At 43.4% G+C, this 13,981-nt stretch overlaps 2 protein-coding genes across 3 annotated transcripts; both read right to left on the reverse strand.

Moving 5' to 3' along the window:
- Nucleotides 1-510: 510 nt before the first annotated feature.
- sycp3 (synaptonemal complex protein 3) lies at nucleotides 511-4,741 on the reverse strand. Of its 2 annotated transcripts, XM_059536761.1 has the most exons (9): nucleotides 4,513-4,741; nucleotides 4,064-4,197; nucleotides 3,681-3,759; nucleotides 3,562-3,596; nucleotides 3,300-3,417; nucleotides 3,124-3,223; nucleotides 2,816-2,914; nucleotides 2,612-2,716; nucleotides 511-762 (listed from the first exon to the last, which is right to left on the reverse strand). In XM_059536761.1, the coding sequence occupies exons 2-9, from the start codon at nucleotides 4,191-4,193 to the stop codon at nucleotides 709-711; spliced, it is 720 nt and encodes a 239-aa protein (XP_059392744.1). In that variant the 5' UTR covers nucleotides 4,194-4,197; nucleotides 4,513-4,741; the 3' UTR covers nucleotides 511-708. The 2 variants fall into 2 exon arrangements, with proteins under 2 accessions (XP_059392744.1, XP_059392745.1); XM_059536762.1 differs by lacking the exon at nucleotides 4,513-4,741 and having other exon boundaries at nucleotides 4,064-4,205.
- Nucleotides 4,742-11,047: 6,306 nt separating this feature from the next.
- Nucleotides 11,048-13,979, reverse strand: actr6 (actin related protein 6). The gene is made up of 11 exons (XM_059535866.1): nucleotides 13,758-13,979; nucleotides 13,539-13,656; nucleotides 13,381-13,449; nucleotides 13,171-13,294; nucleotides 12,963-13,098; nucleotides 12,831-12,887; nucleotides 12,656-12,754; nucleotides 11,969-12,047; nucleotides 11,655-11,826; nucleotides 11,440-11,578; nucleotides 11,048-11,357 (listed from the first exon to the last, which is right to left on the reverse strand). Exons 1-11 carry the CDS (start codon nucleotides 13,823-13,825, stop codon nucleotides 11,228-11,230), a joined length of 1,191 nt encoding a protein of 396 aa, XP_059391849.1. The 5' UTR covers nucleotides 13,826-13,979; the 3' UTR covers nucleotides 11,048-11,227.
- Between the last annotated feature and the right edge of the window lie 2 nt (nucleotides 13,980-13,981).

A 13,981-nucleotide genomic window follows, 5' to 3' on the forward strand; every position in this document is an offset into this window, starting at 1 on the left:
TAAGTCAAGTCACTATATATGAATAAATAAATAAATATAAATAAATACACACACACACAAATGTATATGACTTGAGACACAAAAACCTCTAAGTACGTCTGAGATTGTTCTTTCAAATGATTTTTATCAGACTCCTAAGAAAATATCATTGGAAATTTTTGAAAATAAGGCATTCTATAATTAACTAATAACCTTTTCTTTGCCATTAAAGTTAAACCAATCTTAAAATGAGAGCCTGATAAAAATGCTAATTAAAAAAAATACAAATCTCAGCCAAACTTCTTTTAAATATACAGTTTGTAATTTCTGGGAAAGGTAATCAAAAATATTGATGACCCATCTTGCACTAATCAGGTTTTTCTCTTTATATCGAGAATATCCCACCCTCTAATGCCATCTGCTATTAACTAGCAAACAAAAGTAAAGAAAGACTAAATTAATGCATAATAATAACAAAAGTCCTTTAGTATATCCCAGCCAAACCTTCAACAACATGCCTTAACACAACAGAAAAAAAAATGAATTTATTGGATCTTTAATATTGACACAGGAATAAATTATTTACATATTATTATTATACAATTATGGATTAAAATGAACAAACTGATGGAAAGAAATACAGAGACAACTTCTACATTCTTTTTTTAATAAAAGAAACCTTCCTTTTAGAACGTAAGGTTGAGTCTTCTACAGAACAGACAGATGTTTTCAGAACAGCATGGACTGGAGGGACTTCCGAACAGTGGCCATCTCCTGTTGTTGCTGGAAAAATAAAAGGTGCAATTATCATAAATCCATTCTTACATCAACTCATACACTGATCTGAATATGCAATTTGTGTAAAATGGTTTTGTGAACTTTTTACAGAAATTCCTTCAGTTTTTCATAAATGGGCCCCAATGACTACAACCCGAATTCCGGAAAAGTTGGGACGTTTTTTAAATTTTAATAAAATGAAAACTAAAAGACTTTCAAATCACATGAGCCAATATTTTATTCACAATAGAACATAGATAACGTAGCAAATGTTTAAACTGAGAAAGTTTACAATTTTATGCACAAAATGAGCTCATTTCAATTTTGATTTCTGCTACAGGTCTCAAAATAGTTGGGACGGGGCATGTTTACCATGGTGTAGCATCTCCTTTTCGTTTCAAAACAGTTTGAAGACGTCTGGGCATTGAGGCTATGAGTTGCTGGAGTTTTGCTGTTGGAATTTGGTCCCATTCTTGCCTTATATAGATTTCCAGCTGCTGAAGAGTTCGTGGTCGTTTTTGACGTATTTTTCGTTTAATGATGCGCCAAATGTTCTCTATAGGTGAAAGATCTAGACTGCAGGCAGGCCAGGTTAGCACCCGGACTCTTCTACGACGAAGCCATGCTGTTGTTATAGCTGCAGTATGTGGTTTTGCATTGTCCTGCTGAAATAAACAAGGCCTTCCCTGAAATAGACGTTGTTTGGAGGGAAGCATATGTTGCTCTAAAACCTTTATATACCTTTCAGCATTCACAGAGCCTTCCAAAACATGCAAGCTGCCCATACCGTATGCACTTATGCACCCCTATACCATCAGAGATGCTGGCTTTTGAACTGAACGCTGATAACATGCTGGAAGGTCTCCCTCCTCTTTAGCCCGGAGGACACGGCGTCCGTGATTTCCAACAAGAATGTCAAATTTGGACTCGTCTGACCATAAAACACTATTCCACTTTGAAATAGTCCATTTTAAATGAGCCTTGGCCCACAGGACACCACGGCGCTTCTGGACCATGTTCACATATGGCTTCCTTTTTGCATGATAGAGCTTTAGTTGGCATCTGCTGATGGCACGGCGGATTGTGTTTACCGACAGTGGTTTCTGAAAGTATTCCTGGGCCCATTTAGTAATGTCATTGACACAATCATGCCGATGAGTGATGCAGTGTCGTCTGAGAGCCAGAAGACCACGGGCATCCAATAAAGGTCTCCGGCCTTGTCCCTTACGCACAGAGATTTCTCCAGTTTCTCTGAATCTTTTGATGATGTTATGCATTGTAGATGATGAGATTTGCAAAGCCTTTGCAATTTGACGTTGAGGAACATTGTTTTTAAAGTTTTCCACAATTTTTTTACGCAGTCTTTCACAGATTGGAGAGCCTCTGCCCATCTTTACTTCTGAGAGACTCTGCTTCTCTAAGACAAAGCTTTTATAGCTAATCATGTTACAGACCTGATATCAATTAACTTAATTAATCACTAGATGTTCTCCCAGCTGAATCTTTTCAAAACTGCTTGCTTTTTTAGCCATTTGTTGCCCCCGTGCCAACTTTTTTGAGACCTGTAGCAGGCATTAAATTTTAAATGAGTTAATTAAGTGGATAAAAGTGTAAAATTTCTCAGTTTAAACATTTGCTATGTTATCTATGTTCTATTGTGAATAAAATATTGGCTCATGTGATTTGAAATTCCTTTAGTTTTCATTTTATTAAAATTTAAAAAACGTCCCAACTTTTCCGGAATTCGGGTTGTAAACCAAACCGGTCTTGAAAATGCAGCATGCATCACATTGAAGGGCTTTTTAAAACTGACATTTGTAACATCCATGTAAAATCTTTTTGTTGAAGCACTCACCGTGTCCATCATTATCTTCTTCTGCAGCAGGGCCATCTCCTTTCTCAGCTCCATCTGGGTGCCCTGCAGGAAGGCTTCATGGCTTTTCTCCATCTCCTCCATGTTCTGCACACAAATTAAAGACCTCCGTCGGTTCAGCCAAATGATGAAAAAAAAGGTCTCGGTTCAATTTCAAATCATTAAAGAGATGACTGCATCTGTGACCTTGACAAACTGCTCATACAGGTCTTTGATGGTTTTCATTTTCTGGTTTTGCACAACCCTTGCCTGCTGGAAGAGCTTCTGCTGCTGGCGAAACAAATTCTGTGAAAACAGAAATTAGGGAGTTCAAAGTGTGAGATGTTTACGTCAAATATCTCTAAATGTCTGCTAGATATCTTGAAAAGCTGCATTATATTTTTCACAAGACTCTTAATCCTTATATTTCCTCTCCTTTAATGTGATGGTGTGCCCCAGAATGACGTTTCAACTTTTACAACTTATGACTACATTTTTATATGTCTGCCGCTTACGTTCAGCTTCTCCTCCTGCTCCTCAGATTTCTGAACGTCGGTCTCCCACTGCTGAAGCACAGAGAGAACTTGCTGAGAATAATCTTGTGTCAGCTTCTGCCTGCAAAGAATAAAAAACATGTATGTTTGAACATCAATGACAAATGTGTCATTTTCCACACAGTGCATTCATTCACCTCTGATTCTGCTGAGTTTTCCACATTTGCTCCAGTTTCTGAGTGCTGCCCTTTAAGGAGTTTTTGGTGAGAACCTCCAAGCGTTTCCTTTTGGTCTGCATGGCCTTGCTGATGTCCGCTAAAAGGCCATTCAGTCATTGTTTATGAGTACAAAACAGTATTTCAAAGCCAGTTATATTCATTTAGCAAACATTAAGGGCCTTGTTGTTCAGAAATATAGACTCATTATATTTTTGAAGTGTCAGTGGTGAACTTCACTTACCACCAAATCTTTCCAGCATAGTTTGAACCTCATTCCTAAGATAAAGGACAACAAATGATTTTTGTTTTCAGAGAAAGGGCTTCATAAATTCAGCCAGGAGTATATATTTCAGTACTTACCCCACACCTGCATGAAGTTCATTGTCTTCAAACGTATCTGCAGATCTTTTCTTGCTCAGCTTGTCAATGATCGGAGTTTCTAATGTAACGTAACAAAATGAGAACAATATACAAACAAGCTTCACAGCGACATCACTTGTTTTATATATATATATATATATGAATACTATTATTAAATAATTGATTCATATTTTATATAGACTTTTGTAATTCCAATATAATTATTCAATATTATTATATCTCTCTTATTAGCCTGTTAATACATTTCTGATTAACTTACCCTGGAATACCATGTAAATACCACAGTATAGCCTCTAATGCGATCACTTTACTTACCACCGAATATGTATTTGTAAAAGGCATGATAAAATACACAGACACACCATCTCTGGTATCATCGTCAGACAAGCTTCCTTTCTTTTCCTCCAGAGTGTCGAAGTCAAACGTCTTCAGGTCTGTGGAGCTGTCAGTGTGTTTGCTCTTCTTGTTCTGTTTTCTCCCGGAAGCGGCCATCTCGCTTTATGAAGAGTAACGTTATGTAGCTGTTGTCTGTTATATTTAAATACAAGCAGAAACAAAATACAAACTCCAACATGCAAAAATCTAATAATTTTTCGATCATGATATCGTTCAGCGTTATTTTTTAAATAATTAAAACACTAACTTTACATGAAAATGATTTAAACCAGATACTATAGACTATATAAAAGTATTTTTATTCACAAAAAAAACTAAAAATAAAACATACGTTTATAAACACATATTCTAGTAAGGTTATGTTCTTGACGGAATCATCTGTAACGTTAAATTAACTTCACATACGTTAACTTACCTGAGGAGAGTATGAATGTCTGTGATCTCTCTATAAACGATCACGACAGTTTAGAAAACTATCCGAAATGTATTGACTTTCACTACTATATGTTATTCCCTTGCAAGTATTTATAGAAACTGTAAAATGTGTTAATTTAGTTATGAAAAAAATCCAACAACGTTTGACAACGGTTTGAACTCGCGTGTCTCGGAAGCAGATTCCCGCCGTTTTTATTTTGAGCGCCAAAGGATGACTCACCGCGCGCTGATCACGTGCTGCATTTTAATGACCAGAGGCACTTCATAATATTAAATATTAAGCTAGCCAAGTCTTTAACTTAAACATAAGTTATTTATTAATTAATTGGATTCAAAACAAGTGAAAAAGAAAGTACAACTGGTAGTTTTATTTCTACCGTACACATTATTTTAATACAACATACAGTACAGACCAAAAGTTTGGACACACCTTCTCATTCAAAGAGTTTTCTTTATTTTCATGACTATGAAAATTGTAGTCACACTGAAGGCATCAAGGGCTATTTGACCAAGAAGGAGAGTGAAGGGGTGCTGCGCCAGATGACCTGGCCTCAACAGTCCCCGGACCTGAACCCAATCGAGATGGTTTAGGGGTGAGCTGGACCGCAGACAGAAGGCAAAAGGGCCAACAAGTGCTCAGCATCTCTCAGGGAACTCCTTCAAGACTGTTGGAAGACCATTTCAGGTGACTACCTCTTGAAGCTCATCAAGAGAATGCCAAGAGTGTGCAAAGCAGTAATCAAAGCAAAAGGTGGCTACTTTGAAGAACCTAGAATATGACATTTTCAGTTGTTTAACACTTTTTTGTTATGTATATAATTCCATATATAATTCCACATGTGTTAATTCATAGTTTTGATGCCTTCAATGTGAATCTACAGTTCCCTTTCATAGGTCACTTCGATGCTGCGGTGACGTCACCACGTATGGGAACACCTTCGGTGTGACGAATGTCTGAAGCCCTATACCATCCCGCCAATCCTATTGGCCAAATAGCGCGTGGCACCGCCCAGCATGCGTAGGCATATATATACCTGGTGCCGCGCGCCATTTACCTCAGATTTCATTCCTTCAGTACGAAGCGAATCTTCTGTGCCCTATTGTCTCGCGTTCTCAGCGATCGTCACGGGCAGTATACTCCTCTCCGCGGACGCGATGAGTTTCAAGAAGTGCAAGGACCCGTGTACCAGGTACATCGTTCAGGGGGACACTCATGACAGGTGCGTAGTCTGCCTAGGCTTACACCACGCACAGGAGGCGCTTAGCGGCCTTTCTTCATGCCCCCATTGCGATGGCCTGCGACTCAGGGTCCTTCGCTCGAGGGTAGATGTGTTCTCCGATGTCGCCGTGTCTAACCCCCGCCACACCACTTCTGCGACTGCCGAGGCACCGCACGAGGTGATAGCTTGGGGTGACACGTGTGACATGGAGCTCGAGGACAGTTCAGCGATGGAAAATTACTCTCCACATCGCTCGCTCTCCCCTACCCTAATACACAGGAAAACTTTTGAACCTGTCGTCTTTTCCTGTGAGGATTTACGGCCCACACCGGGGGCATGTAGTGCCATCTCCTTCGGTTGTGACCGCCATGATGACGACGTTCTTTCCACTGCGGCCTCGGGGTCCGAGGACTTCGCGGCCGACACGAGCCCTCTCCCTCCTAGTGGACAGGAGAGGCGTGTTTCCCCCTCCTACAGTGAGCTGTTGGATGTGGTTTCCCGTGCAGTGGGTACATTGGGGCTGGAATGGGAGGTTGAGAAGGCCGAGGCCCAACCTTCTTCGAAGCTGGACGACCGTTTTCTAACTAGTCGGACACCTGCGCAGCCCCGGAGGCCTTTACCCTTTTTCCCGGACCTCCACCAGGAGGTTTCGAGGTCCTGGAAACAGCCGTTTGCGGCGCGCATCACGAACGCTGCGGCCGCGGATTTCGCCACCATTTCGGGCATGGCGAGTCACGGCTATACAGCGATACCGCCGATGGAGGAGACTCTCGCCGAACATCTTGCGCCTAATTCGGCCGCGGCGTGGAAGTCCCGCCCCCTCCTCCCCTCGAAGGCGTGTCGAGTCACGTCTAGTTTAGTGGGAAAATCCTATATGGCCGCTGGTCAAGCGGCTGCTTCGCTTCATTCCATGGCGGTCCTTCAGGCCTACCAAGCGGAACTGTTAAAAGGATTGGACGAGGGGGACGGCATTACACCTGAGGCAGTCAAGGAACTACGGCGAGCAACTGATTTGGCGCTTCGTGCTACCAAACATACTGCTCGAGCAGTGGGCCGTTACATGGCTGGATTAATTACGGTTGAGCGCCACCTCTGGCTTAATCTCACCGATATAAAGGAAAAGGATAAATCTTTCCTCATGGATGCCCCTGTGTCTAAGGACGGTTTATTTGGAGAGGCGGTCACTTCAGTGGTGGAGAAGTTCACAGCAGCGAAACAACAATCAGCCGCTTTCCGCCAGCTGATTCCCCGCAGACCCAGAGAGGTTGAACGCCGTCAGGCGCCCGCGCGTTCTCGCTCAACCTCCTCTCACCGCCAGCGAGTGCCCTCTCGGGAAGAGCCTTCACCTATGGCGCCCCCTCGCAAGGACTGGGGCCCTAGGGTTGTTCCACCGGCTCAACAACGCCAGCGAAAAAGGTTGAACCTGAGTTCGACGGCCAAGGCCTCTCGTTCTCGGGCACATAACAGCAGCTCCTGATTTTTTCGCTGCCTGCCAGGGACTGTGCCCTCCGCTAGAGAGCGCTGTTGGACCGCTTTCGCGCATCCAACACTCTCATTGCAGTCCCCACGCTCAAACCCTGACTGTTTCGCCGCAAACAGCGCCTCGAACAGCATTGGAGCGAACTGTAACACCAATCGCTTCCTCAGACACTATGCACGATCCAGTTTTCAGAGCTCGAGGAGCGCTTCAAAGGGTCTTCATCGAACGGCCCGTCATGACGGCTCGCTCAGCCGCCGCTGTTTCGCTAGCGGCAGAGCCCGATGCTCAATCTGTTGGCCTAATTCCTGCCGTGGACACGTTTCAGGATTACGTACAACGAGATACAACGCCTGCTCTGCATATACTTCCCCTGTGCACGAACACCGTGAGTCTTTCGTGCCCGGACATTTCTATGTGTGCAACAGCGTTGCAGGAAACGAACATGTTGAAACCGCTAATATTGTTTCGGGCCGCGTGGGAACGCTTGCCCGGCATTTCTCAATGGGTGTTACGCACAATTTGTCACGGATACACCATTCAGTTTCGGAAAGGCCCGCCCCCTTTCCGCGGAATTCTCTCCACGGTGATGAAACCGATGGACATGGCGGTGCTGAGACAGGAAATGTTAGCTCTACTGAGCAAAGGGGCTATAGAAGAAGTACACCCCTCTCAGATGGAGTCAGGGTTTTACAGCCGTTATTTTGTGGTACCAAAAAAGGACGGCGGATTACGACCCATTCTGGATTTACGCCGTCTAAATCTTGCACTCAGGTCGAGCAAATTCAAGATGTTGACGGTAAAATCTATTTTGTCTCAGATTCAACCAAACGACTGGTTTGTCACGATCGATCTGAAGGATGCTTATTTTCATATTCAGATCATCGAGAGACACCAGAAGTTCCTCAGATTCGCTTTGGAGGGCAAAGCGTATCAGTACCGCGTTCTTCCCTTTGGCTTAGCGCTAGCTCCCCGTACATTCTCAAAATGCATGGACGCAGCTCTGGCCCCGTTGCGGCTCCGGGGCGTCCGTGTGTTAAACTATCTGGACAACTGGCTGGTGTTAGCGCAATCTCAGACTCAAGCACACTCTCATCGAGATATTGTGCTAAATCATTTACACAGCCTGGGTTTACGCACAAACTTCCAGAAAAGTGTATTAATCCCCTCTCAACGGATTACCTTTCTGGGAGTAGATTTGGACTCTCGCGCGATGACAGCAAAGCTTTCTGTCCCGCGCGCTCAGTCGATTACGTCATGCGTTCAGCACTTCAGGGCGGGTCACACAGTGACAGTGAGACTGTGCCTCAGACTACTAGGTCTAATGGCGGCGGCGCTTCCCGTGATTCATCTGGGTTTGCTTTACATGCGCCCGTTTCAGTGGTGGACGAAACGACAGAATATTTCACCCTGTTGTTCTCCGCATCGAACGATCTCGGTGACGCGGAGGTGTGTGATGTCGTTAAAACAATGGACATCAGCCGAATTTCTCCTCACCGGGGTTCGGCTGGGAATTTGTGCTTCCCGAGAGACTGTCACGACAGACGCGTCTTTGACCGGGTGGGGAGCTGTTTGTCAGGGGCGCCCAGCCCACGGAGTGTGGACAGCGGCACAACGCAGCTGGCACATAAACAAATTGGAATTACTGGCGGTTTTTCTGGCTCTCCAGTATTTTTCGAGTCTACTGACCGGCCGTCATGTGCTTCTCAGAACGGACAACACTGCGGTCGTGGCTTATCTGAACCATCAGGGAGGATTACGTTCTCGCCCTCTGTGCAGACTGGCGAGGCGGATTCTTCTTTGGTCTCACGACAAATTTCTGTCGATCCGGGCTGTTCACATCCCCGGACGACTGAACTTCGGAGCGGATTTATTATCCAGGCAGACTCTGGAACAAGGGGAATGGAGATTACACCCCCAAACGGTGAATCACCTATGGCATATTTTCGGGGAAGCGGAAGTGGATTTATTCGCGTCGAGCACGACTACGCATTGCCCGCTATGGTTCTCCCTAAGCCCTCCATCACCCCTGGGTCTGGATGCGCTAGCTCACAGCTGGCCCAGGACCAGCTTGTATGCGTTTCCTCCGATTCGGCTGGTCCCAGCGGTATTATGCAGAATACGGCGGGACAGAGTGGGACAGGTGTTGCTGGTGGCTCCGCGATGGCACACACAGCCGTGGTTTGCGGATCTCATCAATCTGTTAGCGGGCTCTCCGGTGGAGATTCCCCTCAGACGGGATTTATTATCGCAAGCACAGGGACGGATCTGGCATCCGAGGCCAGATCTGTGGAACCTGTGGGCGTGGCCTCTGAGCGGAGTGAGTTGATATGTCCCGGTCTTTCTGCTGAAACTACCGAGACTATACTGAACTCTAGAGCAGTTTCTACGAGACGCTTATATGCTTTCAAGTGGAAACTGTTTATAACATGGTGTGAAACTCATGATGTGGATCCAGTTTACTGCCCTGTGGCTTCAGTACTGGAGTTTCTTCAAGACCGTTTTTCGGAGGGATTGACACCAGCCACCCTGAAGGTTTATGTGGCAGCTATCTCAGCTCACCATGAGCATATAGGTGGTGTTTCAGTGGGTCGTCATCCACTGGTTTCTCGCTTTATACAGGGTGCGCGACGGTTGAGGCCTTTCCGCCCTGTGCGAGTTCCTTCATGGGATTTATCCATTGTGTTACTGGGTTTGTCAGGGCATCCGTTTGAGCCCCTGGAAACTGTATCGGATAAGCTCCTGTCTCTGAAGACACTTCTTCTCATGGCTTTATCCTCCCTTAAAAGAGTTGGGGATTTACAGGCTCTCTCTGTCTCACCCTCGTGCATGGAGTTTGCACCAGGCTCTGTGAAAGTGTTGTTGCGACCTAGGCCTAATTATGTTCCTAAGGTCGCGTCTAATCCTTTTCATTTTCAGCAGGTGGTCCTGGAGGCCTTTTCTCCTGCTGCGACAGAGTCTGGAGATCTAAGTCTTTGCCCTGTGAGGGCGTTGAAGACTTATGTGGCACTGCCCCATGGCGTGAGTCTGACCAGCTGTTTGTCTGTTTTGGACATAAGAATAAGGGCCATGCAGTTACGAAACAGCGCATGTCCCATTGGCTGGTGGAGGCTATTTCCTTGGCCTATGAGGCGCGCGGGCTCGCTTCGCCCTTAGGAGTAAAAGGTCATTCCACGAGAGCAGTGGCTTCTTCTCAAGCCTTTCTCAGTGGATCTTCTATGGATGATATCTGTGCTGCGGCAGGCTGGTCCTCACCGAGCACTTTTATCAGGTCTTACAGTCTGGATGTGAGGATGGCTCCTGGCTCCCGGGTTCTCTCCGCTTGAGCAGATGCTTCCTTGGATCCAAGCTATCAGGTACGTCAGGCGTGATGGTATAGCGTTCCCATACGTGGTGACGTCACCGCAGCATCGAAGTGACCTATGAAAGGGAACATCTCGGTTACGTATGTAACCTTGGTTCCCTGAATAGGGAACGAGATGCTGCGGTTTTGGCCGTGCCGTACCTTGATAGCTTTCTTCTCTTCTCGTCATGAAATCTGAGGTAAATGGCGCGCGGCACCAGGTATATATATGCCTACGCATGCTGGGCGGTGCCACGCGCTATTTGGCCAATAGGATTGGCGGGATGGTATAGGGCTTCAGACATTCGTCACACCGAAGGTGTTCCCATACGTGGTGACGTCACCGCAGCATCTCGTTCCCTATTCAGGGAACCAAGGTTACATACGTAACCGAGATGTTTTCATAGTCATGAAAATAAAGAAAACTCTTTGAATGAGAATGTGTGTCCAAACTTTTGGTCTGTACTGTATATACAAAAAGTTCTTTAAAAATGGGGGAAAACAACTAAATTATGACATTTAATGTCAAAAGGTATGTTGAATTGAGTAATTGTATTGAGTGTAATGTACAGTATGCCTTTGTACAGCTTAGTTTTCATACAACACATACAGGGTTAACATTTTCTGTGCAAGATGACATACAATTCATGTACAGTCACACATCAAACTTCTCCTCGCAAACATAGTGTCCATTCTCCTCATAATCCTCTCGCATGACCACCAGCTCTTCAAAGTCAGGGTTTTCAGCCAATAACTTTCCTCCTTCCCATGGGTAACATACAGGACTGAAAACAAAAGACAAATATATTATAGTCTAGATTGTTAAAACATATTGTCAATCATTCTTTCAAAACTCTCAAAACATACTTCTGTGGCAGAACGACAGAAACTTCATACTCTACAGGAGCGAGTGCACGGACTTCTTTGTAAACCCGATCTCTGTATCCAGGAAACAAGGCGCTGCCGCCAGTAAGAACAATGTTCTTGTAGAAGTGGGGCTGCATCTCTGGACATAAAAAGAGCCTTATTTTTAATGCATTCTTATTTTAAACCTAACATGCATCAAATGAGAGGCCACCTACCTTCTGGCATGTTGTTAATGGAGTGGACCAAAGCCTCAGGTATGCCCATCTCCTGAATGCCAATGTCAGAGGGGTGAAAGAGCATCTCTGGCACTGCAAACCTCTCATTGGTGAGCCGCAGAATCTGCTCCCCAGTTTTATATTTGCCAGTAAAATTCATCTCCTCTCTAGGCTACAGCACAAAAAGAATAAAAAAATAACTGGACGAGTACAATAGCAAGCATTGCATTTTTATTTTTCATATTCAAGAATAGGGTCACAAGAGTCACAAGAATACGGTTGCAGTATTTACAAACTGGTATACATCTGCTTACCTTGCAAAATCCCTTTTTGATAGAGCTAAAATCCGGCAGCACATATTCTCTCATAACTGTATTATCTTCTCCTTTCAATCTGTGAAATCAACAGAATTAATTAATTATACTATACTTAATTATACTTAGATTTTTTTTTATTCTGTTAAAACCAAAGCTGCATTTATTTGATCAAAAATATAGTAAAAAAGTAACACTGCGAAATATTATTACAATTTAAAATAAGTGTTTGAATACAATAAAATGTAATTTATTCCTGTGATGACAAAGTTGATTTTTTAGCAGTCATTACTCCAGTTTTCAATGTTATATGATCCTTCAGATATCATTCTAATATGCGGTTTTCCCGTTCAAAAAACATTTCTTAATGTCAAAAATCCTCTCTGGAGCACCTTGTGATTACCAGAAGCGCCCCGGTCAAGATCATTTTCTCAAACATTTCTTAATATCAACGTTGAATACGGTTTAAACAGTGATACATGTTTTTAGAACACTGTGATGGATACAAGGTTCAAAAGAACAGCATATATTTGAAATAGAAATGTTTTGTAAAATTATAAATGTTTTTACTGTTATTTTTGATCAGTTTAATGCATCTTTACTGAATAAAAGCATTACTTTTGTTTTTTTACTGTATGTGTTTATTTACAGTATATATGCACAGCAATCCAGTTCATCCAAACTTACTGTGAAATCTCCATGTCCTTGTAGAAATCTTGTGACACATAACACACATCTTCCTTGACCTGATTGATCACATAAGTCTCATCCATCACATGCAGCTGTCTTTAATACAAAATTGTCACAAGCTGTAATGAAGAACTGACAAAGAATTTGCATATTTAAATGGTCCAAAGCGTACCTGTATGAAATGATCTCCTTCAAATGGTTGGTGAGCAGCTTTCCTCCTACATTTATCCTAGGAAGTGCAAAGAGATTCATAAAAAGATCTGTGCATATAGAATTATACAGCATAAGGACAATTAGCACTCACCTGCAAATGCCCTCCTTCATCTTTCTTCCTCTGCAATATGGAACGATGTGCGTGGAGGAGAAGCCGCTGTCCACCACGATGCAACACAGCTCAGAGTTATTCTCATGGAAGTACCGATGAGCACTTAAAGATCCAGCTGAAAAATGAAATTTCATCCGGTTTATGAAATCATCTGGTAGCGTTCTAAACTTAAGAACAATAAACTTACCATTAACTCGGAGTACTGACTGGAAATGATAATCTTCAAATAAAATCTCATTCATTGATTCCTGAATTGAGCTGAAGTTGAAGTAAGGTTCTGTTATCACAATGTTGGTATCTGCAAAGTCCACCTGCAAACATATTGTGCACAGGCTCTGAATAGCTCATAGTGCTCAGTTATACAACTTAAAACGTATGTTTGTCATCGTTAAAATACCTTAAACATCTCTTTTCCAAACAGATGATCCCAGATTTTGCGCTGCACATCCCAGTTTACAAGATACCCCTGATATATGGATGCAGAAGAGATGCCCTGAGACACAATTCGCTTTATACAGCTTGCAGAGAAGTTTCTAATTCATATGGAGGATATACCCTTTGAAAAGGAAGGATGTAGAAGAGTCCAGACGGGTCTTTGATTTCATCCAACTGATTAGCTGTGAATGTTTTCAGCCTGGACGTCTTCGAACGGAATTGGCAGTTTGGGATAACACTAATGGAAGGGGGAAAATCGGTTTAGCTCAATATAACGAACGTAAAACAAATGACAGAATGTTTTAAACAATAAGGAATGCATATTAATAATACACTGACCTGACTTTCTCATGACTGTATCCGATTTTAGCGAAGTACGCACCATTGTCTAAGACGAGCGTTGACATTTTAACATCACAAGTTGAGCTGTACAAATGTGTTAAGGTAAATTATAAAGCAAAGCGCATTTTTAATTTAGAATTCTAAGTAAACTTTTGATAAATGAACATGCTGCTCTATGGGCGTCTTCTTCTATGCTTCAGATGCCAAGTCTGAAAACAGTA

This window comes from Carassius carassius, chromosome 43, assembly GCF_963082965.1.
Source record: "Carassius carassius chromosome 43, fCarCar2.1, whole genome shotgun sequence".
Classification (NCBI taxonomy): domain Eukaryota; kingdom Metazoa; phylum Chordata; class Actinopteri; order Cypriniformes; family Cyprinidae; genus Carassius; species Carassius carassius.

Bases quoted from the DNA above. Each gene is read 5' to 3' on its own strand.
- actr6 (XM_059535866.1), bottom strand. From the start codon at position 13,825: ATGTCAACGCTCGTCTTAGACAATGGTGCGTACTTCGCTAAAATCGGA. The intron at 13,099-13,170 runs GTAAGTTTATTG...TTCATTTTTCAG, and splicing joins GTCAGTACTCCGAGTTAATG to CTGGATCTTTAAGTGCTCAT. The intron at 11,827-11,968 runs GTAAGCAGATGT...TTTGTGCTGTAG, and splicing joins TCAAAAAGGGATTTTGCAAG to CCTAGAGAGGAGATGAATTT.
- sycp3 (XM_059536761.1), bottom strand. From the start codon at position 4,193: ATGGCCGCTTCCGGGAGAAAACAGAACAAGAAGAGCAAACACACTGAC. The intron at 2,915-3,123 runs GTAAGCGGCAGA...CTGTTTTCACAG, and splicing joins AGCAGGAGGAGAAGCTGAAC to AATTTGTTTCGCCAGCAGCA. The intron at 2,717-2,815 runs GTCACAGATGCA...ATTTGTGTGCAG, and splicing joins TGTATGAGCAGTTTGTCAAG to AACATGGAGGAGATGGAGAA.